Source organism: Colius striatus, chromosome 14, assembly GCF_028858725.1.
Source record: "Colius striatus isolate bColStr4 chromosome 14, bColStr4.1.hap1, whole genome shotgun sequence".
NCBI lineage: Eukaryota > Metazoa > Chordata > Aves > Coliiformes > Coliidae > Colius > Colius striatus.
The window spans coordinates 3,200,743-3,227,846 of NC_084772.1; the positions used below are offsets into that span (position 1 = coordinate 3,200,743).

Below are 27,104 nucleotides of genomic sequence, written 5' to 3' on the forward strand. Positions count from 1 at the left end.
GCAGGTTCCTGCCAAAGAGCCCCTGGCCTCCCTGCAGGGAACATCCCTGCTCTGCCCCGCCGGCATTCCCGGCGTGCTTCTGCCTGGAAGAGCAGGGCTGTGACCCAGCCAGGGCCCCCCACCACACCCCAGCAAACCCACCCCAGCAAAACCACCCTGGCAAAACCACCCCAGCAAACCCACCCCGGAAAAACCACCCTGGCAAAACCACCCTGGCAAAACCACCCTGGCAAACCCACCCCAGCAAACCAACCGCAGCCAAAACCACCCTGGCAAAACCACCACAGCAGCTGATTCCAAGGACAGCACAGGCATCTGCTGCTGCTGCCACCATCCCGGAGCTCACAGGGACTGGCAGGGGCAGCCAGCACCCAGGGCAGCCTGGCAGAGATGACCAGCACCCACGGCAGCCTGGCAGGGATGATCAGCACCCACGGCAGCCTGGCAGGGATGACCAGCACCCAGGGCAGCCTGGCAGGGATGACCAGCACCCAGGGCAGCCTGGCAGAGATGACCAGCATCCAGGGCAGCCTGGCAGGGATGACCAGCACCCAGGGCAGCCTGGCAGGCAGCACCCAACCCCACTGGCATCACAGACCAGCGTTGGTGCTTCTTGCCCTCCACACAGAGGGCAGCGAAGGTCAGGGCCATGGCAGGGACACACAAAGATCACCATGTATGGAGTCTCGGTGAGGTATTCAAGCAGGCACGGGTAAAGCCAGCCCAGGGGCAGCAATTATGCTGTGTAATAAACCAAGGAAGGAGAGGACCTTGTCCCCACAGCCAGGCCTGTGCAGGGAGCTCCTGTTGGCACTCATGTGGGTGGCAGGGCCCTGGCACCTGGTGCTGCAGGGCTCTGCTCCCCTTGAGCCCGCCAGGGCAAGGCAGGAGCTGATTTCCTTTGCTGTGCCCCAGAGCCAAGCTGGGCAGCCAGAGGGGAGGGTGCTGCCCGCTCCAGGCAATGGGCAAACAGCAGGGAGCTGAGAAATGCTTCAGGATTGCCCAGGGGACATTAGCTGGGATGGGATTCACACCTCACTGAGCCCAGTGCCCGTATGGTGCTCCCCTGGCAGGTCCTGGGGCAGCAGCCTGAGAGAGACACAGACAGAGGGGCTGCCCTGGGGGAGGCTGTGCCCTGTGCTGCCCCTGGCCCAAAGGTGCTGCTGGCATTGGCTCTGGCTCTGGCAGTGGGCAGGGGACCTGCCCTCGCACCAAGCAGCACTGCTGCTTCCTGAGCCAAGCTGAGCTGAGCCACGTTGAGCTGAGCAGAGCTGAACCACACTGGGCTGGCCTGTGCCTATGCAGGTGGCACAGCCGAGCTGGGCTGTGCCGTAGGTGGCATGACATGTCAAGTCATGCCAAACCAAGCTGAGCCAAGCCGTGCTGAGCCTAGCTGTGCCCATCTAGGTGGCACGATGCTGAATTAAGCCAAGCTGAGCAATGCCAAGCTGATCTGTGCCTCCCTAGGCATCACATCCTGAGCTGTCCTGAAGGGAGCAGAGCTGAGCCGGGCCAAGCTGAACCATGCCTCCCTAGGTAGCACCACGTCCCAAACCCTTCTGAGCTGAGCCAAGCCAAGCTGGCACTACATGCCATGCTGAAACAAAGTGAGCCAAGCTGAATCACACCTACCTCGGTGGCAAGTGCCAAGCCATGCTGAGCTGAGCCATGCCTACCTTGGTGGCCAGACATCTTGAGCTGTGCCAGACTGAGCTACTTTTGCCTGTCCAGATGTTCCAGTGTGCTGAGCCAAGCTGAGCCATGCTGAGCCGAGCCGAGCAATGCCGAGCTCGCCCGTGCCTACCAGGGTGGTATCACATCCTCAGCGGTGCTGAACTGAGCTGAGCTGAATCGCACCTACCTCGGTGGCACAATGTCCCGAGCCGTGCCACTGCTGAACCTTGCCCACCCCGGTGTCCCGATGTTCCGAGCCCAGCCGCGCCAGCCGAGCCGAGCCGAGTCGAGCCGAGCCGAGCCGAGCTGAGCCGAGCCCGCCTCGGCGTGCCGGTGTCCTGTTGTCCCGAGCCGAGCTGTGCCCGCGCGGGTGCCAGCCCGCTGCCAGTCAATGCTAGCCCGGTGTAAGCCTGCTGCCAGTCCGCTGCCAGTCTAATGCCAGCCCGCTGCCAGCCCGGTGCCAGCCCAGTGACAGCCTGATGCCATCCCGATGCCAGCCTAATGCCAGCCCAGTGCCAGTCCGATGCCATCCTGCTGCTAGCCCGGTGCCAGCCCGATGCCAGCCCGATGCCGACTTGCTGCCAGCCCGTTGCCAGCCCAATGCCAGTCCAGTGCCAGTCCGATGCCGACTCGCTGCTAGCCCCCTGACAGCCTAATGCCAACCCGGTGCCAGTCCGATGCCAGCCTAATGCCAGCCCAGTGCCAGCCTAATGCCAGCCCAGTGCCAGTCCGATGCCAGCCCGGTGCTAGCCCGGTGCCAGCCCGGTGCCAGCCTAATGCCAGCCCGGTGCCAGCCCGATGCCAGCCTAATGCCAATCCAGTGCCAGTCCGATGTCAGCCCGATGCCGACTCGCTGCCAGCCCGCTGCCAGCCCAGTGCCAGTCCGATGCCAGCCCGGTGCTAGCCCGGTGCCAGCCCGGTGCCAGCCTAATGCTAGCCCGGTGCCAGCCCGATGCCAGCCTAATGCCAGTCCAGTGCCAGTCCGATGTCAGCCCGATGCCGACTCGCTGCCAGCCCGCTGCCAGCCCGGTGCCAGCCCGATGCCAGCCCGCTGCCAGCCCGATGTCGACTCGCTGCCAGCCCGGTGCCAGCCCGGTGCCAGCCCGCTGCCGGCCGTGCCCGCCGCCCCGGCGCGGGGCCCGCTGTCCGCCCATTGGCGGGCCCGGCAGCATCCCCGCCCCTTCCCGCCGCCGGAGCGGTTATAAACGGGCGCGGCGGGGCCGGGCGCGGCGGCAGCGGCGGGGCCGGGCCCGGGATGGAGCCGGGGCTGGAGCGCTGGGCGCACGGCGCGCTGTGGGCGGCCCTGGCCGGCAGCCTGGCGCTGCGGGGCCGCGGCCCGGGCCGGGGGCTGGTGCTGCCGCTGGCGCTGCTGGCCGCGCTGCAGAGCCTGTGCCGCGCCTGCCTGCCGCTGCCCCTGGGGCTCGCCCTGGCCGCCGCCGCCGCCTGCCTGCTGCTGTGGCGGGCGGGGCCCCGCAGGCTGCTGCCGGTGGCGGGCAGAGCCGTCCTGGTCACAGGTGAGTGCGGGGCCGCGGCCCCGGGGGTGGGCGAGGAGCGGCCGCCGGCCTCGCTCCGCATCGCGGCTCCAGCGGCACCGGCCGGGCCGTAACCTGCCCCCCCGCCCGGAGCCCGGGGGAGCGCGGCGGGGCCCCGCGTTGGCTCCCCGCGCCCCGCGTTGGCTCCCGGGCTCCGGCGGTGCCGCCACTCGCGGCGCGGTGCCGGGAGTTGGGCTGAGGCACGTGGTGGGGCGGGCGCGGAACCGCCGGTGCCGGAGCGCCTCGGCGAGCCCCGGGGCTGCCCTCGCCTCCCTTCCCCTCCACAGCCACAGCTCGTTCCTCGAAAGCTGCCTGTGGCACCCGTGAGGCGGCCGCGGAGCCGGCTGAGCGGCGGCCGCTCCGTCTGAGCTCTGGCCCCGGTGCTGCTGCGGGAGAACGCGGCTGCGGCCGCTCTCCGCGGGGCCGTCCCTGGGATGCTGCTCTGCAAAGCCGCTCCGGACTGCCCGGAGCAGAGCTGCTCGTGGCTCTGTGGGCACGGCTGCAGTGCTGCTTGTGTCTCCTGGTTGAGGTGCCCACTTTTCCAAACTCCTTGAGAAGAACCCCAACTGTGGGGACAGGGGGTGTGCTGTGCTTCCAGCCCAGGCTTTGCACAGCTCTGTCTCGGTGGCTGCATCTCTGTAAGATATCTTGGTATGCAAGTGCTTTTGCTCTTTCCCTCCTGTTGGTGGTGGGACAGGAGGAGGATGATGAAGGTAGCAGCAGCCAGCAGGTGCTTTGCTGTGATGGCAGCAGATACAGGTGAGGGTGAAGTGCTGGAGCTAAGGAGCAGCTGTTGCTGCAGGTGTGCCGGGAGAGTGCTGGTTCCATCTCTGGTTCCATGGAGATGCAGAGGGGAGGGAAACCCCTGGGCATGACCTTAGCAGTGCCCCAAGGCCAGGAGCCTGCATCCTGGTGGGGATGTCTGGGCCAGGCTTGGAGACTCTCACCTGGACACTTTCTCCCGTGGGACTTGCTTTGGCAGGGGGGTTGGACTGGATGATCTCCAGAGGTCCCTTCCAACCCCCACCATTCTGTGGCTCTATGACTTGCAGAAGGGGATTTGTGTGTTTCCTAGATAGTTGCCTTGTGATGTGGGCTCTTTCAGAGGTGAGCCAGGTCCCTGGTCCAGCTGGAAGGGCTCTGTGACACCGGTGGGAAGCAGAAGGAGATCTCTCTTGCGCTTGACACTAAGGTGAGCGCTTGGAAGAGACCTTTAAGATCATCAAGTCCAACTGAAACGATTCTGTGAGGCTGGATGACTGAGTGGATGACTGAGTGATTCAGCGGGGTGAAGGTCAAAGCTGAGCCGGGGCAGGGCTGCCTGGGCAGGCTGTGTCTGCCAGCCCTGCGCTCGCAGGTGCCCTGTGGCACAGCGGGCTCAGCCAGCCCTGGCTCTGTGGCACTGCCTGTATAATTAGTGAGTCAGCGGCAGGGACAAGGTGTTCTTGCCCCGGTGTGTTGAGGTGACACTGCTGCAGCTCCAGTGTGTTTGCTCTGGGCTGTAAATACTTGCTGGATTTACAGGCTGGAGGCTTGGCCCGTGGTGCAGGATTGGTGTTTCCTCACTGCAGCCCCAGCAGGTGCCTGCCAAGGGGCAGATGCGAGGGCTGCTCTGCCTGGGATGGCATCCCTCCCTCCACTACTTGCACAGCAATTAGCCTGCTTCATTTGTGAATTAATTCTAGACACCTTCTGGCACCAGGGTAATGAGTCGCTGCTGGTGTCGCCTGGAGGGACAGCCAGGGAGGATCAGTGCAGGAGGGAGCCCTTGGAGAACAGCAGCCTGACCTTCCCCCCCCTTCCCCACTGAGAAGCATGGAGCTGTGTGCTGGGGAATGCTGGGCAGCAGGGAAGGGCTGTGTGGTAGGGGACAGGGCTTCTGCCATGCTGGGTGTTGTGAGGTCAACTGAGGAGTGCAATGAAGCCACCTCCTGATGGCTACACCCAAGGAGTTTTGGGCATCATTGTCTCAGAAACAGTTCTTGGCTGCTGGCTTAATCCTGTGGCAAGTAGTTGTACAGGTTCAGTGGTGCCTCTGTGGAGCAAGGGAGTATGTCAGGAGGTTGGGACATCCCTTTTTTCTGTTGTATCCAGTGCCAGGACGAGGGGTGATGGGATGAAGCTGCAACACAAACAGTTCCATTGAAACATAAGGAGGAACTGTTTCAGTGAGGGAGCCCTGGCCCAGGCTGCCCAGGGAGGGTGTGGAGGCTCCTTCCTTGGAGGGCTTCAAACCCCACCTGGACACGTTCCTGTGTGACCTGATCTAGGTGGGAGCTGCTTCTGCAGGGGGATTGGACTGGATGAGCTCTGGGGGTCCCTTCCAGCCCCCATCATTCTATGACTCTATGGATATGGCTGCAGTGCTGGTTTTATCTCCTGGTTGAGGTTTCCAAGCTCTTCCAGCTGCCCACTTTTCCAAACTCCCTGGCAAGAACCCAAACTGGAGCTGGGTGTGTGATGCTCCAGCCCCTTGTGCTGGTCTGGACACTTCTGGCTAATCAAGACTTAGTTTATGGCAGGGGTTGAGGGAAACAAAACCCCCATGCAGCTCAGTGGGAAAGTAGCAGAGCAGATGTGGAGCTGCTGCCCAGCAAAGCTGCTGACCCTGTGGTGGCAGCAGGAACTAGAAGGCTGTGGTGGTTCCCATCTGCTGCAGGTTTGCAGTTCAGATGTTGCATGTGAGGCTGGGGGTTGGCTGGAGCAGGGGTGGGCAGCTGTCTGCTGCTGGAAGGGAGTGAGGAATGCTGCTGTATCCCAGGGTGCATCCCCCCTGGGGCAGCAAAGTAGGTGGCCTCTGGTCCCTGCAGTGCTGTGTTTATCCATGGCTGTGCCCTTGGCACTCTTGCTCCCCATCCTGATGGTCCTGCTGCTCTGGTGTGTGCAGCCTGGCTGGGGGCAGGGGGTGAGGAAAGTGTTAATGCTGCCTTCCTGGGGAGGTCACAGCTGTTTGCAGTGAGGAGGAGAATGCCCTCCTGCTCAGCCTGGGCTGGGAGAGGTCAGCCCTGGGAGCTGGGGCAGGATGAGCAGGGGAGTAGAGATCAGCTGCTCCAGCCCAAGACCAGCTCCACACCACCCTTGACATGCTGTCCTGAGCCTGCCTGTGAACCCAGACCTGCCTCTGAGATGAGCTCCTGGCCCAGCACAGGCTCTGGCCAAGCTTGGGAAGCTGCAGGGACCCCAGTGTGCCCCAGCCTGGGTGGGCTGGGGACAGGCAGTTGCCTGCCCTGGAGCTGATCCAGTGCTGCCAAAGCTGCAGAGCAGCTGATGCCCAGCACCTTCACTGCTGCTGCATGGTCAGGGCCCCATGAGGTGCTGATGCCCTTGGCCAGCACCTGTGGGCTAGTGGTGTGGGCATGTGCCAGCCATGCTCTGAGCACCAAATGGCTCCTGTGTGTGTGCCCCCTCCTGAAGCTGAAAACAGTGCCACTGGGTGTGCTGGAGTCCTGAGCTGTGTGAGCAGAGGGGTGTTGCTTGTACCCCCTCCTCTTCCTATCATGAATTGATGTGGAGTGGTGTGAGGTGGCTGTCTGGAGGTGAGGGAGAGATGCCCTCAGTGTCTCAGGGCTCTACCATGCAGCTGGAGCAGCTTTGAGCCTCTTGCTTGCTCTGCCATGTGCTTGGGGTGGGTTTTTTGGACAGTAGCCAATTGCCCAACTTACTACAGATCCTTTCCCTGCATGCCCAGAGCAGACAGAGGACATGGGCTGTGTTGCAAGGTTCTTGGACCTCAGCTTGGATGAGAGGTTGTAAATAGTGAATTGTTGTCCTGTCTGTGAAGGTTACCCCTGAGTTACACAGCTCTGAAATAACCCAAAGCCACAGGACTGCTGCCTGGGGGAGGTAATTTGGACCTCTTGCATCTTGCCTCTTCCTCAGTGTAGCCTACAGAGCCAGAGGCACTTGCAGACTGGTCTGTTCCTCAACAAATCCTATTTGGGAGCAAAACCATTTGGCAGGTCAGGCTGCTCCTGACCCAAATGTGCCACATTCTCTTCTGTTTTCCTTCCTTGCTTCAGGGGAACTTTGCTTTTTTCCCTGGTGAGGCTGTCCTGGTCCTGGTGCAATTGCATGCCCCATTAACAGCCTGAAATGGGGCAGAGCTTCAGAACATGCTCAAGGTTAACAGAGGCTTTGCAACTTGATCATAGTCAAGTGGAGCTTCAGTGTTTCCCATGGACTCAACAGATGTTCCAGCAGCATCTGGTGAGTGCAGCAGGATGGAGTGATTCTATCCAGATGTTGGGGCTTGCTGCTCTGCTGCAAAGGTAGATCACTTTCCTTGTTAGAAGAGCAGCATTGCTGCCATCCAGACTTTGATGTTGCCTCTTGGACTTATCCTTCCAGATGAACTAAGTGATGGAGAGCTGTCAAGGGGCTGTTGAGCAATGCTGTGCTGGCTCTGGGATGGGCACCTCTGAGCCTGCCCCAGCCCTGCCAGGAGCAAAGCTTCCTGTGGTGACCCCATAGCTCTCCCTCAGGCAGCTGCTGCTGGAGCTGGTGAGCCAGCTCAGAGGTACCCTGGCTAAGTGCAGACTGAAAACCAGCTTGTTCCTTGGAATTGCTCTGTCTTTCCCAGGAGCTATTAAAGTGAAGAGCAGAGACAACTGCCCCTTCAAGCTGAGGCAAGCAGGGATGGGATAAGAGGCAAGCACCAAACTCCAGCCCTTGGTGTAAGAGCAACACATTGCAGATGTAAAGAGAAAAGGCATCATGTAACCCTGTAGTTATGGGTATCCTGGGAGCAGAGCAGAAAGCCTGCTTCCTCTGCCTCTTTGCAGGGCAGAAACTTTCCCTCTACTTTGTCAGCAGCTCTCCAGGGTTTTAAGATTCTTCTTCCCCTCACTGGGTTGCAGAAATAGATACCAATCCCTGCTCACCACAGCCTCTTAGACAGCCCCACTCAGATTTAGCTCCCTTACCTATTAAATGAGCCCTTTTGAAGCCTGTTACCACCACAGACCTGTTGGTGATGGCTCCAAGTGCCACTAACCAGCAATGATGAGCACAGCTAATTAAGGAGCAAAAGCACATAGGAGTTGCAGGCTGTGGGAGAGCAGAGTTGGGAGAGAAACCCAAGGCAGCTTGCTAACTGCCTGGGGTTATGTGGGGACATGAGAGCAGCACAGCAGAGACTTCCCTGCAGAAATGAGATTGTCAGATGGGAACGGATGCTTCGGGAGGAGAGAAGTGGAGGCAGTTGCTGCCCTCTAGTCCAATGAGCAGCACATCTTTAATGAGGCCTGGGATTGTGTTACCCACTGTTGAGTCTAGCTCTCCTCAAGCCAGCATCTGGTTACAGAGGAGCTGTGCTGCTTTTGCTACTGATAGCATGGGGGCTGCTGGGCTTGTCCAGCCAGGGTTTGGTTTGAGTGGGGATGGGGGAAGTGGGTGTCTTGGAGGTGCCTCCACCAAGCCTGGGCAAGCATTTACCTTCTCCCTGTAGTCCTCTTTTGGTGCTGGTCTGAAACCCCAGCTGGGGGCCTGCTGCTTGCCCAGGTGACCTGTGCAGGATGAGAGGCTGCTGGGCACCTCCCAGTGCTGCTCCTGCGAGCTCAGAGCTGAGACACTGCTGTGGAGCCTGCAAGGTGCAAAATGCCCCCAACCTTCATGCTGTCAGTGTGTTGCTGGGGATCTTCTTTCCTAACCTTGCCCAGCATGTGCCTGTTACCTCCTTCTCTGGTTTCCCCTGACTGCTCTGGTACATCCACCCTCTCCATTCCCTGCTCTTCTGTCCCAGCCTGTGCGTGCTTCCACGTGCAGAGGATCACTTCTGCTTCCTTCTCACCTGGAGAGCTGCCAGCCCCTGAGCTTCATGAACTTCCCTGTTGGGAGCTGGCTTCCTCAGCACACGTGGTGCTGTCCCAGGATTTGCTGCCTCCAGGGCTGTAATCTTGAAAAGCAGTTTTTGGCCTTACAGGCTTTGCTGCTGGGTGGATGCTCCTGGGGAGCCAGATGGTGGGTGGGGATGGAGGGGAGGGCTGGGCTGTGAGCAGCAGGTACCTGCTCCTGTGTCTTTTGTGGCTGTTTGGAATGTCTGGTCACTTACTTTCAAGCTGTTTCTTCTGGTGGTGGTGATCTTCTGTTGGTTCTGTCAGCTTCCACCACACACACTACTGAGCACCCCTGTGATCCCTCACCACCTCATTCCTCCACTCTGGTCAGACTCTAGTTTGACATAAACATCATGCCATGCACATCTCCTGCTCATAACTGTCCAAAGATGCTGTGGCCAATGCTTTGCTCCTCTTCAGTACCCCAGTAACCACATGGGGATGAGCCCCATAGCCTGGGGTGTGCAGCCATCCCATGGTGACTTCTGTCTCCCCTCAGTTGCTGTGCTGAGCTCTGCCTGTGCTGTCCCAAGCTGAGTGTGTGTGTGAGCTGCCCTGAGCCTGGGCCAGCACAGCTGTGTCCAACCATATCAGCCTGGAAGGGCCACCTTCATGTATCTAGAGAAAATGCACCAAAATAGTCTTGTGATACTCAGAGCTGCTGGTGGAGGGTGAGGAGGGGACAGATCAGGCACAGAAGGGGCTGGTGTGGCCTGAGGTGGCCAAGAGGGTGCATCTCTTAGCCTGGGGATCTTAAGCAGCTCCATCCATTTCAGAAGCTGTCTTGGCTGAAGCTCAATGTTTTGCTCAGCTGCTTAAATAAAAAGCTGAGCTCCACAGGGATCTGGATGTTGCAAGAGAAACCATGGTGCCACTGTGGAGCCCACTGGGATGTGGGGATGGACAGGGCATGGCATCCAGTCTTCTGCCTGCCTGGCCTTCTGGTGGGAGCTTGTTCTTGTGACAAGGGCAGCAGTGAGATGGCACCTTGTAGGTAAAGCAGGGTTTCATCACCAGAATAGCCCTGAAGTGGCACAGCTCCATTGAAACAGCTTTGTGGTGGTGCTGCAGACCCTCGAGCTGTTCAACCTCATCCTCTGGGCTCCATCTGCAGCAACTGCTGTGATTGCTGCTGCCCCAGCCTGGCTTTGTCTCTCCTGGTTCTGTGTGTCCCAGACCCCTGTGACCTGGGGAATGGCTCCCAGCCTGGGTGGCACTTCAGGGCTCTTCCCCAGCTGGCCTGACCCACCACATGGCCACAGGTTCTCCTGCTCCTGCAGTGGCTCTGCTCCTTTGCTGTCCTGGCTAGAAGTGCTTTCCCTGAGATGTCCTGGGCTCATGGTAGTCCACATGGAACCAGCTGCTCTGCTGTTGGTGGGTGGCTGAGCCTTGCCTGTAGCATGCCTTAGGCATGACCTTCTCCCTCTGGTGTGGATCTGGGGCTTGGTGTTTCTGCAGGGAGTCCCTGGGCATCCCTTCTGGGCTGCTCCCAGCAGCTGCCCCAGCCATGGCTTTGCTACTACAACCTTATTCCCCAAGAGCACCTTCAAAGCCACATCCCTGGTAGAGCTTTCCAGCTCCCAGCCATGCTCCTACCTGGCCTCCCCCTGTCCCAGAGCCAGGCAGATGTGTCACCAGCCGTGCTGTGACACTGACACCCACCCTCTCAGCTGGCCTTGGGCCCTGTGTGTCCTTCCCAGCGACAGCTCCTGCTGATGGATGGCTCTCCTGGCCTGCCAGCTCTGTGTTCCCAGTTCACCATGTTCCCTCTGAAGGTGATGATTAACCTGCTTATCACCAGGGCTCTTCACAACTTCCTCTTCTCTGGGGTACATCCATCCAGCCCTTCCCAATTAGCTGTGATGATGTACAGGCCCTGCCCTTTCCCAGGCAGGGTTCCTGCTGCTGTCTCTTGCCTGGGAGAAGCTCAAATCCTTGAATGCAGAGAGGAGCTCCCCTGGCTGGGGATGGGGGCTGCTGGAAGGTGTCATCCAGGGGCTCTCCTGGCTGGGGATGGGGGCTGCTGGAAGGTGTTGTCCAGGGGTTCCCCTGGCTGGGGGCTGCTGGAAGGTTTAATCCAGGGGTTCCCCTGGCTGGGGGCTGCTGGAAGGTTTAATCCAGGGGCAATCCTGGCTGGGGGCTGCTGGAAGGTTTAATCCAGGGGTTCCCCTGGCTGGGGGCTGCTGGAAGGTTTAATCCAGGGGCTCCCCTGGCTGGGGATGAGGCTGCTGGAAGATTTAATCCAGGGGCTCCCCTGACTGGGGGCTGCTGGAAGGTTTAATCCAGGGGCTCCCCTGGCTGGGGGCTGCTGGAAGGTGTTGTCCAGGGTCTCCCCTGGCTGGGGGCTGCTGGAAGGTGTTGTCCAGGAGCTCCCCTGGCTGGGGATGGGGGCTGCTGGAAGTTGTCATTCAGGGGCTCCCCTGGCTGGGGGCTGCTGGAAGGTGTTGTCCAGCCCTGGGATGTGGTGAGTGGCTGCTTCTAGGAAATCGCTGTGCCCTTCTTCTGTGAAACCCCTCAGCAGTGCCAGGAGGTGAGGCACTTCCTCTGCCCTGGTTGCAAGCCATGGGGCAGACTTCTCTGTGCCAGGGCTGTCCTGTGCCCACTGCTCCTGCCCCTGAGGAAGACTCTGGTGCTTCTGCACCTCTGACCCTCAGATGGGACAGAGCAGGGCTGGGTGCCCTCTGGGGAGTGTAAAGCTCAGGCTGACTGCAAGCTCATGGATAGATCTTGACCTCCTCCAGTGCCTCACCAGGCTCTGGCCTGGGGCAGGGGAAGGTGACTGGGCTCGTTTCTGTCCTGGCTGGGCCACAACAAGCTCCAGGCTTTGTTAGCTGTGCTGCTTGCAAGCAGCATCTGCTGCTCACAGCTTTGGTGGGGGTTGGGGGGAGGAGGGAATAAGGCATCTGTGTGGCTTTTAGGGACTGTGACAAGGAGGGCTGTGGCTCCCAACACTCATTTGTCTTGCAGCTGCTCTTGTGTTGTTGGATCCTCAGTACTGGTGCAACAGAGCTGGTGCTTGCTCCTGAGAAATGGGCTTGAAGTGAGCAGCTGTGGGCCCATCCCTGCTGGCCTCGGGGGTCCCCGTTGTCCCTGGCCCCCTGCTTTGGGTTGTCTAGGCAGAAAATCACATTTCCCCCCCCTTCCCTTTGGTCTGTGGAGTGGAAGATGTCTCCCTGGCTGGAGGTGTGAGGCTTCAGCAACACTCAGCTAATCTGTTGTAATTCACACCATCTGGCTCTCATCCCTGGCACGGGGAGGGCGGGGAGTGACACCCACATACCCCCAGCAGCGACGGGCATCCCCAGCTCTGCCTTCTGCTGTGCTCTGCCTTGCTGGGGGGCTGCAGCCCCCCCTTCCTCACCCATAGGAGCCACTGGAAGGGGGCTGTGGCTGCTTTCTAGGGCCAGGCTGCTAATCCCCGTGCAGGGGGTGTGTGTCCCTCCCTCCCCCAGGCTGAGGGTCTGTCTGGGGAGGGCGGCTGAGGCTTTGCAGGGATGCCCACCCTCGTGCTTTGGCCCCTAGGCAGGGATTTGGGGCTGGGATTGGGGTCGTTCCTGAAGGTGTCTCCCTGGCTTTAAGTTCATTTACCTTAATTAAGGGTTGTGGCTTCCCCACACCAGCTACCGAGCCCCGGCAGCAGCAGCCCCGGGCTGGCGGGGAGGAGCGGGGATAGCGGCTACCGGCCCCGCACGGCTCTGCACTGCCCCGCACTGCCCCGCACAGCTCTGCACGGCCCAGCACAGCCCTGCACAGCCCCGCACGGCCCCGCACAGCCCGGGCTGAGGGGCGGTTTCCAATTGCCCGAGGGGAGGGGAGGTGCCGATCCACGCCCCTGCGCAGCCCCCCGGCCCCAGCAGGACCCCGGCTGCGGGCAGCCCGTGGGGGATGGCAGCTGAGCTGCTGCGGGCACAGCTGCTCCCACCGACCCTTCCCTCCCTCCCCAGCACCCTGGCATGAATTTGTTCCCTCTCCCCTTTATCCCTCCTTGCTCCAAACGTGTGTGGCATCTGGGAGGTGTTGGCCACCTTGCCCTGCTCAGGCAGCCTCTTGGTGGGCACTTTGTCCCACTCCAACCTGCTCCATGCAGGGACTCCCTCCCCACCTCCCTGAGTCCCTTTTGGGGAGCCCCATCCCATCAGCTGCCTCCTTGTCCTGGGCTTCCCATGGTGTGCCCAGGATGGAGCCAGGGTGGCTGTCCCCACGCAGCCAAGCCAGGGGCCGTCCCTCTGGTGCCCGGCAGAGCCTCACAGGAGTGGGATCTGAGGTGGCAGTGGCGAGTCCTGCTGGGGCCAGAAGGCAACACCTCTGAGCAAAATGTCAGCCCTGTTTAGCTTGGCATCCCAGGCAGGATTTGAGACTGAGCCTATGGAAACAGGCAGCTCAGCGTGTTAATCTGCTCAACCCTGGCTCCCCTCTGCTGGCACTGTCCTTGAGCCCAGCGCTGGGGGGGTGATGCTGGTGACAGCCCTGACTGGTGAGGTGTTGCAGGGCTGATGTGGGGTTTGTGTTAAGGCTGTGAGGGCAATGGCCTGCAGTGCTGGGGATGGAGCGATGCTGTTCCAGCAGTGATGCTGACTGCCTCCAGGCACAGTGTGAGATGGAGCATCCCCAGAGGATGCCCCGTGGCTGCCTGCCCTTACCCTGCGTGCCCCTGGGGCTGCCCACTGCCCACACTGCCAGGGCTAACCCAGGGAGGGGATCCCTCAGAGGGATGCTCAGTCCTGGGGCAACCCCTCTCCAGTCCCAGGCTGAGGTGGCTGTGGAGGGAGCTGCTGGGAGGGAGCTGCTGCTCTGCCCAGGCACCCACCAGCCTTTGGGCAGCTTTGCAGCCTCATGAGGCTTCTTCAGCTGATCTGTGCTTCTGACTCCTGAGGTTTTGCAGGGCTGTGCTAGGCCTCTCCTATTGTGCTTGGCTCGGGGTGGGGATGCTCAGGTTGGGATTTGGGGTTGGGGATGATCAGCCTGTGACTTGGGGATGGGGATACTTGACCTGTGATTTGGAGATGAGGATACTCAGGCTGGCATTTGGGGATGGGGATGCTCAGCCTGTGATATGGGGATGCTCAGCCTGTGATATGGGGATGCTCAGCCTGGGATGTGGAGATGCGGATGCTCAGCCTGTGATATGGGGATGCTCAGCCTGGGATGTGGGGATGGGGATGCTCAGCTGGTGGCTCCAGGGATGAAGATGCATGGCTTGTAGCTCCCTGCCTCAGTGACAAAGTCACAGAGCTGATGTTTAGGGGTGAGGGTGCGTGGCTCCCAGCTCTGTCAGGGCAGGCACCCCTGCCTTGCAGCCAGCTCTCTGGCACACACTGTGCCGGCACTGGGTGTGGGTGGCTGTGGTTGGGCAGCTCAGCGAAGTGCAGCGGCTGGTCTGGAGCACGTGGCTGTGCTGCAGGGCCTCGGTGGTGGCTGCAGGAGCAGCGGGAACACCTGAGACAGCAACAGGCGGGTGCTGTGCCGTGCCTGACACACCCCAGGTAAATGTGCCCGGCGTGGCAGGGAGGGAGCGAGTGGTACCCACCCCCTGTCCCGGGCGGGCTGCTGAGGAGGAGGAGGAGGCCGAGGAGCTGTGGGAATGGCCCAGCTCAGCCCCTCCATCTGCAGGCAGGAGGCTCGTGGTGCTGCGGGGCGGGGTGGGGGGGGGGAGGGCACCCCAAGCGCCGTGCTGCAGCCCGAAGCTTTTTGCTTGCTCAACAAAGGTGAAGCCGGGGCTTGTCATGGCAGAATGCAGCAGAGGACAGTGGTGCCCCGCTCCCGGGGGAGCTGCTGCAGGGTCCCCCGAACTCGCTGCTGCCCCGGCAGAAGGGGCTGCCCCCCCCCGCCTTGTGGAGCCTGCAGAGCTCAGCTGCATTTTGCAGCCCGGGCTATGGCTCCGCTGCTGCTGCAGCCAAAGCCTCTGGCTGCTGGCCCGGGGCCTGCGAGGGGGGCTCGGGAGCCGCCTGCCCTGCTCTGCCGGGCTGCTCCGGAGGGCGGGGGGAGCGGGGGTCCGGCGCCGCACGGCCTCGTGATGCCGCATCGCGGGACGGCCCCGCACCCCGCGCCCGCCCCGTCGGGGCCGCGCAGACCGTCGGGCTCCAGCGCTGCCGGGCCGGCCCCGCTCGGCTGCTGGTAGCCACGGGCAGGGCGAGCTGCCAACGCTTTGGGGGCCACGTGTTAGGGTCCCGGGGGGGGAGAGAGGGTTAATTGTCCTTCCCTGCACTCTTGGCCGTGCCCGAGCGCGGTGGCTGGGAAGCCGAGCAGCGCCAGAGACCTTAAATAACTCCAGAGCATCCTCGGCTTCCCGGGCCCGTCGCCAGCCTCCCAGGAGGGGTTGGGCTGCTTTTTGTGTGTGTGAATAAATTAAAGCTTCCGAAACAAACCCTGGGCCTGCCCCGCTCTGCGGAGGCAAAACAAGCCCTGCCTGGCACGTGGCCGTGTTTGCTCCCCGCTGGCCGGGCAAACCCGCCTGGCTGGGGTGGGTTTTTGGGACGTTTCCCGGTGTTTGGAGGCTCGGGAGGTGCCGGGGAGAGCCCCGTGTTTGGGCTGGAGGCGTTTCCTTGCCGGCCGGGGCGGGAGCAGCGCAGGTGACTGTCCCGGGCAGGGTGATGGCCGGGGTTGGGCCGGGGCTGTGACCGACACCACTTTTGTTTTTCAAGCTTATCTTTATTGCAGTTTTCTCCTGCCCTGTTGGGAAAGGTGAAATGAACCTTTATCTGTGTGCAGCACGACCTGTTCCCGGGCGGGCAGAGGCGGGTGTGCTGCACCAGCAGCCCCGGCACCATCAGCATCCCCTCCAGCACCAGGAATGGCACTGGGGGGATGCTGGGGGATGCTGGGCTGCCTCGGTGTGCACCATCGGTGTTGGGGGGGTTCTGCCGGGAAAGGGAAAGCCCCCAGCCCCTTGCTGCCATCTGAGTGCCTCCGGGGTGTGTTATCGCTCTGGCCTCCAGCCAGGGCCTTTATTGCAGGTCTCTGACACAGCCCTGAGCAGAGCCAAGGATGGCATAGCTGGCACCCTGATCCCAGCTCAGGGGTGCTGAGGTGGGGAGCCCAGGGGTACAGCCAGGCTCTGTGCCCACCCCAGGGCTGACAGGATGGGTGCTGAGGGCCCATGGAGCAAGTGGCAGTGCCCAGGGACACTGCTGTGTCCATCCTGGGGTAGCTCCAAGCATTGGAGAGGGCCTTTTCTTCAGGGGTGTCCTAAGGGACACCTGAGAGTGTCAGGTAGGAGGGTGCAGGGGCTGTGGGGCTGCCCCTGCAGCAGTTAATGTGAGTGGGCAGTGGTGGTGGCTCAGCTCTCTCCAAGCTACCAGGGCTGCCATTGACACAGGAACACGCTGTGCCATGCTGCAGCTGCTGTTTGCAACCTGGCCACCAGCCCTGCTGCTGCCCCACAGCCCCAGCTCCCCCCAGGCTGCCCCAGTGCTGGCTTGGTGGGTGCCAGTGTCACCTGCCGTGCCCCTGCTCCAGATGAGATGGAGCTGAGGCTGGCACTGGGCATGGCAACATCTCAGATGGTCCCTTGCAAGGATGTGGGGTGGATCCCTCTTTTTGTCTCCCTGTTTTTAGTCCCCCTCAGGCAAAGGGGTGTTGTGCCCCTTGGTTACCATTTCTTGGAGGGAACATCTCCCACAGAGCCCGGTGCCAGCTCTCAGTGGTGCCCCGTGGAGCATTTGGAGGCTGTTTTGGAGAGTGGATGGCTCCAGCTCCACGTTGCTGCAGGGCCCTGGGCTGCCCCAGTGCCTCAGCATGCCCACAGTGTTACCTGCACCTCGCATCACAGGGTGATGGGGTTGCAGATAAGAGAGTGTTTTCTTCCTCTTGCACTGGTGTGATATAGAGAGAAAACAGCAGCTCCCTGGCCTGGGAATGCCCCATTCACCTCCCTGCTGGGTCAGGGGCTGCAGCAGGGTGACAAGCCAGGGTGGTCCCTGGGGGTGGAGAGACAGAGCTGGGGAGGTCTCTGAGGGCTGGGGACAGCCAGTGGCAGCTGTGAGTGGCCAATGCAGAGCTCCTCTTGTCTGTCTCAGGCTGTGACTCGGGCTTTGGGCAGGCCACAGCCAGGCACCTGGACGCTCTGGGCTTCAGGGTGTTCGCCAGCGTGCTGGACCCGCAGGGCCCCGGCGCACAGGAGCTGCACAGGAGCTGCTCAGCCAGGCTGACGCTGCTGCAGATGGACCTGACCAAGCCCGAGGATATCCAGCGAGTCCTGCAGCACGTCCAGACCCACACCAACAGCACAGGTGGGAGCTTTGGCAGCCCACGCAGCTCCCCAGGAGCTCCCCTGAGCCTGTGCCAGCATCCCCCGGGCACCCTGCAGTTCCCCCCCGGGGCACCCTGAGCCGGGGAGCAGCCGGGATCCCCAGCGTGGGGGTGTCTCCTTCGGCTCCTCCCTTTGAGCATCCCCCCCGGCACCCCCCGCAGGGCTGTGGGGCCTGGTGAACAACGCCGGCTTCAACGACACCATCGCCGACGCCGAGCTGTCGCCGCTCGGCAAGTTCCGCAGCTGCATGGAGGTGAACTTCTTCGGCTCGCTGGAGCTCACCAAGGGGCTGCTGCCCCTGCTCCGCTCCGCCGGCGGCCGCATCGTCACCATCAGCAGCCCCGCGGGTGAGCAGCCCCCTCCCTGCAGCCTGGCTACAGCCCCCAGCTCCCCTCCGGCACCTCCCCTGCCCCACAGCCCTGCACCAGCCCCCTGCAGCCTGTCCCGCAGCCTCTCATCCCTAAACAGCTCCCACTCCCTCCCCCGGCACCTCCCCATCCCCACAGCCCTGCACCAGCCCCCTGCAGCCTGGCCACAGCCTCTCATCCCTAAACAGCTCCCATCCCCTCCCCCGGCACCTCCCCTGCCCCACAGCCCCCCACCAGCCCCCTGTAGCCTGTCCCACAGCCTCTCATCCTTAAACAGCCCCCATCCCCTCCCCTGGCACCTCCCCTGCCCCACAGCCCTGCACCAGCCCCCTGTAGCCTGTCCCACAGCCTCTCATCCCTAAACAGCTCCCACTCCCTCCCCTGGCACCTCCCCTGCCCCACAGTCCCCCGCCAGCCCCCTGCAGCCTGGCCACAGCCTCTCATCCCTAAACAGCTCCCACTCCCTCCCCCGGCACCTCCCCTGCCCCACAGCCCTGCACCAGCTCCCTGCAGCCTGTCCCACAGCCTCTCATCCCTAAACAGCTCCCACTCCCTCCCCTGGCACCTCCTCTGCCCCACAGCCCTGCACCAGCCTCCTGCAGCCTGTCCCACAGCCTCTCATCCCTAAACAGCTCCCACCCCCTCCCCCGGCACCTTCCCTGCCCCACAGTTCCCCTCCCAGCCCCCTGCAGCCTGTCCCACAGCCCCTTCCCCCAGCACAGCTCCCACTCCCTACCCCAGCACTTCCTCTTCCCCACAGACCCCCATCAGCCCCCTGCAGCCTGGCCACAGCCTCTCATCCCTAAACAGCTCCCATCCCCTCCCCTGGCACCTCCCCTGCCCCACAGCCCCCCACCAGCCCCCTGCAGCCTGGCCACAGCCTCCCACCCCCACCCCTGGCATCTCCCCTGTCCCATAGCCCTGCACCAGCTCCCTGCAGCCTGACCCACAGCCCCCCTCCCCCAGCACCTTCCCTTCCCCACAGCCCCCCCCCCCCCAAACAGCTCCTATCCCCTCCCCAGCACCTCCCCTTCCCCACAGCCCTGCACCAGCCCCCTGCAGCCTGTCCCACAGCCCAAACACCTCCCACCCCCTTCCCCAACACCTCCCCTTCCCCACAGCCCCCCGTAGCCTCGCCACAGCCCCCACCCTCAGCACAGCTCCCACCCCCTCCCGTGCCCCACAGCCGTGCAGCAGCCCCCTGCAGCCTGTCCCACAGCCCCAGCACTCCCCTTCCCCACAGCCCCCCTCCAGCCCGGCTCACTCAGCCCCTGCCCCTGCCAGGTGACATGCCATTCCCCTGCCTGGCAGCCTACGGGGCCTCGAAGGCAGCGCTCAGCCTGCTCATGGACACCTTCCGCAGCGAGCTCCAGCCCTGGGGCATCAAAGTCAGCCTCATCCTGCCTGGCTACTACAAAACAGGTACGAGGGTCGGTGCCCACGTGCTGCCTGCACCCGTGGGCAAAGGGCAGGGACCCGGGGAGGTGGGATCCGGAGCAATGGCAGTGATGCAGGAGGCAGGTTCTGAGCATCCCCAGCCCTCTCCCTGGGCACAGTAGCCATCCTGGGGCCTTTGGGTGCTGGGTGGTGAGAGGCAGGGTCAGGATGAAGCCCTGCCAACAGCTCCTCTGCTTCTAGGGCTGGGAGAGGCAGCTCAGCCACGTTTAGCTCAGCACCATCCCCACTGCAAGCAGGATCTGAGACCTTTGGTCCACTCCTGGGCTACCAAGAGCCACTGTAGTGTTCCCAGCAGGCTTCTCCCTGTCCCCCCTCCCTGCCTTGTGGCAGATCCCTGCCCCAGTTTCAGCAGGACCTTCCTCTGAGGGCTACTGAGATACTGAGGGGCTGGAACATGTGTGTGAGGAGGAAAGGCTGCAGCCCTGGGGCTGCTCAGCCTGGGGAAGAGAAGCCTGAGCTCAGGGGCACCTCAGCAGTGCTGAGAAATGCCTCAAGGGTGGGTGTCAGGAGGATGGGGATGGGCTTTGCTCTGTGGTGCCCAGGGACAGGACAAGGGGTAATGGACAGGAGCTGGAACACAGAAAGTTCCACTGGAACAGGAGGAGCAAGTCCTTTGGTGCTGAGGTGAGGGAGCCCTGGCCCAGGCTGCCCAGGGAGGGTGTGGAGGCTCCTTCTCAGGAGGTTCCCAACCCCAGCTGGACACGTTCCTGTGGCCCCTGAGCCAGGGGAAGCTGCTTGAGCAGGGGCTGGGGCTGCAGCAGCTCTGCAGGGCCCTTCCAGCCCCCACCACATGTGGGTTCTGTGCATCCTGGGAGGCTGGGGGGGGTCACTGGGGGCTGGAGGAGCTGACGGTGAGCTGGGGGGGCCATGTCCTTGCAGGGACGACGTGTGACCCTGCCTTCTGGAAGCTGCAGCAGCAGCAGCTGGTGGCCAGCCTGCCCCAGGAGCTGCTGCAGGCCTACGGCGAGGACTACGTGGAAGAGATCAACCAGCAGTTCATCCAGTTCATGAGGCAGGCGGTGGAGGACCTGAGCGCCGTGGTGAACAGCATCACGGACGGGCTGCTGGCCGCCAACCCCGCCACGCGCTACTACCCGGGCCGGGGGCTGGGCCTCATGTACTTCATCCACCGCTACCTCCCCTGCTTCGTGCGAGACTTGTTCTTGAAAGGCTTCTTCATCAACCCCAAGCTGCCGCGAGCGCTGCGGCAGCAGCAGCAGCAGGGCCAGGCCAAGGCGGGCTGAGCCGTGCCGTGCCGTGCCGTGCCAAGGGAACCGTCAGCAGCAGGCGGCCCGGCCCCGGCTGCTCTCTGCAGTCACGCAGATCTCGCACATCTATTTTCTACTGGGCAACAATCAGCGTTTTCTAGAGACCTCGTTTTTTGGTATCTTTTCTAACCGTGTGTCCTCCCGAGGAGCCCCGGCCCGGCCCAGCCCCGGCGGCTGCCATGGAGCCGGGCCCTTCCCTCGCCGGCATCGTGCCGCCGCTGCCGTGGGGACACAGCCCGAGGGCTGCCCGTGCCAGGCTGCCCGTGCCACGGGGCTCTCGCCACAGCAACTACCTGATTTGTCACTTCTACAATAAATTTTTTCTTGGTATTCCACCAGGCTGCAGCCAAGTCCTTGTGCCCTGGAACAGGGGCTGAGTCCTTGTGCCCCGGGGCAGGGGCTGAGTCCTTGTGCCCCAGGGCAGCGGCTGAGTCCTTGTGCCCAGGGGCAGGGGCTGAGTCCTTGTGCCCTGGAACAGGGGCTGAGTCCTTGTGCCCCGGGGCAGGGGCTGAGTCCTTGTGCCCCAGGGCAGGGGCTGAGTCCTTGTGCCCTGGAACAGGGGCTGAGTCCTTGTGCCCTGGAACAGGGGCTGAGTCCTTGTGCCTCCAGGGGCAGCGGCTGAGTCCTTGTGCCCTGGAACAGGGGCTGAGTCCTTGTGCCCCCCGGGGCAGCGGCTGAGTCCTTGTGCCCAGGGGCAGGGGCTGAGTCCTTGTGCCCTGGAACAGGGGCTGAGTCCTTGTGCCTCCAGGGGCAGCGGCTGAGTCCTTGTGCCCTGGAACAGGGGCTGAGTCCTTGTGCCCCGGGGCAGGGGCTGAGTCCTTGTGCCCCAGGGCAGCGGCTGAGTCCTTGTGCCCAGGGGCAGGGGCTGAGTCCTTGTGCCCTGGAACAGGGGCTGAGTCCTTGTGCCCCGGGGCAGGGGCTGAGTCCTTGTGCCCTGGAACAGGGGCTGAGTCCTTGTGCCCCGGGGCAGGGGCTGAGTCCTTGTGCCCTGGAACAGGGGCTGAGTCCTTGTGCCCCCCGGGGCAGGGGCTGAGTCCTTGTGCCCTGGAACAGGGGCTGAGTCCTTGTGCCCCGGGGCAGGGGCTGAGTCCTTGTGCCCCAGGGCAGCGGCTGAGTCCTTGTGCCCAGGGGCAGGGGCTGAGTCCTTGTGCCTCCAGGGGCAGCGGCTGAGTCCTTGTGCCCTGGGGCAGGGGCTGAGTCCTTGTGCCCCCCGGGGCAGGGGCTGAGTCCTTGTGTGCCCTTGGGCAGGGGCCGAGTCCTTGTGTGCCCTTGGGCAGGGGCCGAGTCCTTGTGCCCAGGGGCAGGGGCTGAGTCCTTGTGCCCCGGGGCAGGGGCCGAGTCCTTGTGCCCTGGAACAGGGGCTGAGTCCTTGTGCCCCCCAGGGCAGGGGCTGAGTCCTTGTGCCCTGGAACAGGGGCCGAGTCCTTGTGCCCCGGGGCAGGGGCTGAGTCCTTGTGCCCCCCAGGGCAGGGGCTGAGTCCTTGTGCCCTGGAACAGGGGCTGAGTCCTTGTGCCCCCCGGGGCAGGGGCTGAGTCCTTGTGCCCCGGGGCAGGGGCTGAGTCCTTGTGCCCCCCAGGGCAGGGGCTGAGTCCTTGTGCCCTGGAACAGGGGCTGAGTCCTTGTGCCAATGGGGCAGGGGCTGTGCCCACAGGCACTGGGCTGCAGCCTCGTGCAGGAAAGCAGGTGCCACAGGCAGCCCCCAAGAAGAAGGAAGAGGTTGCACCCACTACTCCCCCCTAACCCAAAGGCTTCCTTTAGGTTTGCTCCAAGGCTGAGGCAGGGCCAGGCCCAGGTGCAGGGAATGAGCTCCACAGCTCTCTGAGCCCACAGCTCCTGCTCTTCCCAGGCCCCATCAGCCCTGCACTCACAGACCCCACCCCTGCAGGAGCCACAGTGGCCTCCAGGGCCACCAACACTGGCCTGAGGTGGGGGAAGAGGCCCTGCAGCTGGTAAGAGGCTCCTCTGGGGTGAGGGGAGGCAGGGCCCAAGTAAGGAGAGCCCAGTGCAGCAGGCAGATGTTTATTGGTGTAGAGAGCAGGGGATAACAAACACTGCAGCAATGACCACGGCACAAGCTGGGGCAGAACCACTCTCCCTCCATCCATCCACCCCTCCAGGCTGCTCTGCCTGCCCCAAGCTGGGGTCAGCTGCAGGGCAGCCTGGGCTAGGCTCTGAACCACACTCACAGGAACAGCAGGGAGCAGGGGGTGTGCAGAGCAGGCAGGAACCCCCGAGCTGCTGTGTGCCTCTGCAGCACGGGGAGCCCCAGGCAGGCAGCCCCCCCTGGCTGCTGCCTGCTCTAGGAGCACAAGCACACACAGCAGAGAACAGCAACGTGGAGACTACAGGGTACACAACAGGAGATGTCCCTCCTGCTACACAGGGCCGAGGCTCTGGCCCCTCTCCCTCCTGGCCCCTCACAGCACACACAAACCTCAGCTCCTGAATAATTTAACCAGCAACTGTACAGCTTCCTCATCTGAGCCAGTTCCACAGATGGGACAGCCCTAGAGTCTGGGGAAGGGCTAACTCAGGGGTGTAGGCAGGGGTCTCTCCAGACTCCAGGGGCAGAGGGGGGTTAGAAGATGGGAATGTAGTTGTCAATCTTGGTCCTGTGGCGCTGGGCGATGCACTCTGCGATCCAGACGATGTTGCGACACTCCTGCTCCTTCAGCTTCACAAAGGCATAGAAGACTCCAAAGTGGAACTGGTTGAGGAAGGCCAGCTTGTTGAGCTTCACCTGGGGAAAGCCCAGAGGAGGCCAGGTCACTTGCCCACCTCGGGCAGGAGGAGCTGGCCCAGGCAAGCGTGGAGCAGCCCGGGAGGTGCTGGGGCTTCCCCAGCAGGCTGCAAGGCTCAGCGCAGGCATCCTGCTCTGCCTCAATCCAAGGCCTCAGGGCAGCTCTGACATACACACGTGGCTCAGGACAGGCTCTGATGTTTGGAGGGGAAATACTCAAGTACTGTGAGCATCCTCCTTTCCCCTTCACACTCAGGTTTTACTATGGATGGGCCAGGAGCCCCAGACTTGCCTCCCACACTGCTCTGCTGTTTCTGGTCAAGAAGTGAGCACGGTGTTGGCACCCATTCCCTTGCTGAAGCACAGGGATGGCATCCTCTTCCTTCCCCCAAGCTCTGTTCATCCCCAGCACAGCTGACAGGGCAGCAAACAAGCTTGCTGCTGCCCCAAGCTTTGCCCACAGGTTGGCACATGGTGAGGAGTGTCTTGGGGCTCACTCACCTCATGCTCAAAGAACCTGTCTTCAAGGGTCTTGTCTCCAGGGTTGCTGCCAGCCCCTTCAAAGAGCAGCTTGTACTCCTGCAGGAAGACATTACAAGTCAAACAGACACCCCAGCCACCATGTCACATCAGCTGAGGACACTGAGAAGCCAAGAACCCACCCTGTGCACACATGAACATGGGCAACAGGCCACTGCCAGGGTTGTGCTGCACACACATTGCCTGGGGGCAATCCCCAGAAAGGCAGAGAAAGCCTTTATTTCATCTGTGAGCTTGTCCAGCCACAGATCACTCCCCTTCTCTGGAACATGCAGTTCTCAAAGCTGTATCATTGCTTTGAGCCTGCAAGGAAGATGCATCAGGTACAGATCAGAATGTTTGGGCCAGGCCCCCCCGGTGCCCATAAACACTGGCATATGCCTTGGCTGCTTCAGTAAGGAGACACTGAGCTCTGACTCCAAACACCATCCGTGCACCAGAGCAGCTTCAGGGACCCAGACACAGCCCTGTGTGTCTCCCCAGGTCAGTGCTTCCCCCATGACTGAGCCAGAGCTCAGAGACCTGCTCTGGCTGGAGATGCTGCACACCCCTGCTCCCTACAGACACATTTACACCCCCAGCCAGCCAAGGGAACACAGCCCTTGCTGCCCACTCCCTGGGCACAAGGCACATCTGTCTCCTACCAGCACTGCCCTGACTACCACAACTAACAAGCCAACAGCATCCCAGGCTAGTCAGCTCCCCCTTGGGCAAGTGGAGCACAGCACTGAGCAGTAGCAGCAGCCAGACACGTCTCTCCCCAGGCTCTCTGTCCACAAGTTGCCCCCAAATCCCTCAGAAGCCATGATCCAGAGCCAGGACCCCACAGCCCTTGCCCCAAAGCACTCACTGGGTAGTAGTCAGCAACGTTTTTGACTTGTTCATAGTCATCTGCCCTGGCCAGTTGAGCCAGGCCCTCAGGGTAGAGCTTGCCACAGTGTGGGAACAGCTTTGCTCGGTCCTCTTTGGACAGCTCAGTGCCAAAGGAGTTAATGGTGATGATGAAGGCCCTTCGGTCAGCTTCGAACTGCGGGAGAAGAGCAGATCAGCCTGGACCACCACATCTCTGACAGAAGCCAACAGGCACCTGCTGGGGACACAGCCAACTGTCTGGTGCCCAGCCAGGGCAGGCTGCCTGTGTGGGCTGCCAGAGTGCCCAGCAGCTGGTGGCTGGGGAGCAGGCAGGTGAGGAAACCCCCACCCCAGGCAGCAGACAAATCAGAGAGTGCCTCACAGCAACTGCCTCTGAGCCCTGCACACTCCACAGCCAGCCTTGGGATGGAGATGAGCCATGCACTGAACACCTCTGCTTGTTCTCTGCTCAACACCCCTGAGAGAGGGTTGCCACAAAGGCAAGAGATGTGTCAGCACCTGGCAAGCTCAGGAGTGGGGAACCAAACCTGAGTCTCCCAGTGAGCAGGCAGAGGGGAACCAAACCCGAATCTCCCAGTGAGCAGGCAGAGTGTGCATGGGGATGCTGCAGAGCATCCTGAGCAGCCTCAGTGCTGTCAGGCAAGCTGGGCCTGGGCACAGAGTGCTGAACATCACCAGCTCCAGGGGATTCCACACCCACCTCCAGGATTGGGCACATGGCATCTGCCGTGGTCCCTCCCAGGGCCTTGCAGAACTTGTAGAAGGACTCCAGGTAAGCCTGGAAGAGAGAGAGAGGCAGATGAGCACCCTTCCAGCCAGCTTCATCTGCTTCCCCACAGGGTCATGCAGCAGAGGACAGCCAGCAAGCAGAGCCTGTGTGGCACAGCACAGGGACTCTCACCCCACGTGAACCCCGGTGCCAACCCCACACAAGGGACGGTGCTTCCCTGGGACCTGCTTGGTCAAGTGACTGCATGAGCTCACAGCAGGCAAGATCCCCAGGCAGGCAGGTTAAAACCTATTCTGCATTGAGTGAAGTCTCAGGCAGGCTCCTGACCCTGCTGTGGCCTCCCCAAACACGCCAAGCCACAGCCCCAGAGCTCAGAGCCTCGCGCTCGGGACGCGCCGCTGCGTAAGTGGAGTCGAGGGATGAGGCAGGACATCTGTGAAGGAAACCAGCCTCTCTCTGCATTTCTCTTCTCCCACTGCAGCCACTTCCAGCTCTCCATCCCAACTGGAGTACTGCAGAAAACATCTGAGGCTGGGCACAGCTACTCTGCCTCCAGGAAACGTAATGCTTTGTGGAGATGGAGCGTCATCCGGCTGGAAGATGACTGCATCTCCCAGGGGGACCCCACGAAGGCTGAGCGTGGCTAAAAGTGCTGTTCAGCAAAAACTTTCTCAGAAGAAGTCATCATGTGATGAAATACCTCCCAGGACAGTGCTTTGCAACCAGAAGCACTTAAAAGGGACGGAATAAAACGCAGCTGAGACATCACAACATCTCTGCTTTGTGAGCACAGCTCCAGGACTGATGACGGCTGAGGACACACGTGATGGACACCCTCAGCCCCTGCACCTGGGCTGCTGTGTTCTGTGAATGTCTGTTACCACACAGCAGCAGAGGACACTGCTGGCTGAGCATCACACATCAAAGACACATCATCCCCAGCACCTGCTCAAGTGCAGCAGAGCATCAGTCTGCAGTTACCACAGGAACAAGGACTTTGCTTGTGGCTGACAGAAGAGGGAAGCTGGATAAGAGATTCAGTCCCTACCTCTGCACTTCTCAGAGTTCAGGCACAAACTGAAGGCTTTAGAAGCAAAACTGGGTGACCTCAAACATCCACCACTGAGTGAGAACCCAGCATCAGACACCAAGGAAACTCAGCATGTAAAGCAGCCGTGCTGGGCCCTCTCCCCTGCACAGCCCTGTGCCCACCACAGCTGCTTACAGCATCCCCAGTGCCCTGAAACCCTCACCCCAGCAATGATGGGGGCCCTGCACGTAATAACCCAACTGGACTTTGCTTTCATGAGCCCCCAGCCCTGCCTCATGCCAGCCCTGTCTGTCTGCCCAGCCACATGCAGCCCAGGCAGAGCTGTGGCCTCTCCAGCCACACTCATCTCTCCAGCACTGCCTGTGGTTACCCCCACAGCTCAGGTTCCCTCCTCTCCCAGGTCAGGAATCCCAACCTTTCCTGTGGTCACTGCACCCAAACCTTGAAATGTGTCCTTCTGAGCACGTTCTGCTGCTCACATTTGGAGAGGAGTGAGAGTGCTCAGGACAGACACAATGCAGCTGCCAGCAGCAGCACAGGGGTACAATCTGGAACACTAAAGGTTCCAAAGAAACACATGGCAGAATTTCCTCCCTGCTGAGGTGAGGGAGCACTGGCAGGGGCTGCCCAGATGGGCTGTGGAGTCTCCTTCTCTGGAGACATCCAAATCCAGCTGGATGAGTTCCTGTGTGCCCTGCTCTAAGTGGCCCTGCTCTGGCAGGGGGGTTGCACTGGATGAACTTTGCAGGTCCCTTCCAGTCCTTGAGATTCTGTGATGTGTGCAGCC

General features: G+C 61.9%; 2 protein-coding genes across 2 annotated transcripts in view; one reads left to right on the forward strand and one right to left on the reverse strand.

Annotated features, from left to right (window-relative positions):
- The first annotated feature begins 2,929 nt into the window (after window positions 1-2,929).
- On the forward strand, window positions 2,930-20,712 carry HSD11B2 (hydroxysteroid 11-beta dehydrogenase 2). Its single transcript, XM_062007842.1, has 5 exons — window positions 2,930-3,188; window positions 17,056-17,268; window positions 17,450-17,635; window positions 18,941-19,078; window positions 19,994-20,712. The coding sequence occupies exons 1-5, from the start codon at window positions 2,930-2,932 to the stop codon at window positions 20,356-20,358; spliced, it is 1,161 nt and encodes a 386-aa protein (XP_061863826.1). The 3' UTR covers window positions 20,359-20,712.
- A 1,674-nt stretch (window positions 20,713-22,386) lies between these two features.
- The window catches only part of ATP6V0D1 (ATPase H+ transporting V0 subunit d1), a 32,677-nt gene continuing 27,959 nt past the window's right edge, over window positions 22,387-27,104 (reverse strand). Inside the window, exons 5-8 of the mRNA XM_062007619.1 lie at window positions 25,237-25,314; window positions 24,514-24,690; window positions 23,625-23,702; window positions 22,387-23,123 (exon numbers count right to left, since the gene is read on the reverse strand). Of these exons, the coding sequence (XP_061863603.1) occupies window positions 22,962-23,123; window positions 23,625-23,702; window positions 24,514-24,690; window positions 25,237-25,314 (495 nt within the window). The 3' untranslated portion in view covers window positions 22,387-22,961. The remainder of the gene's footprint in view (window positions 23,124-23,624; window positions 23,703-24,513; window positions 24,691-25,236; window positions 25,315-27,104) is intronic.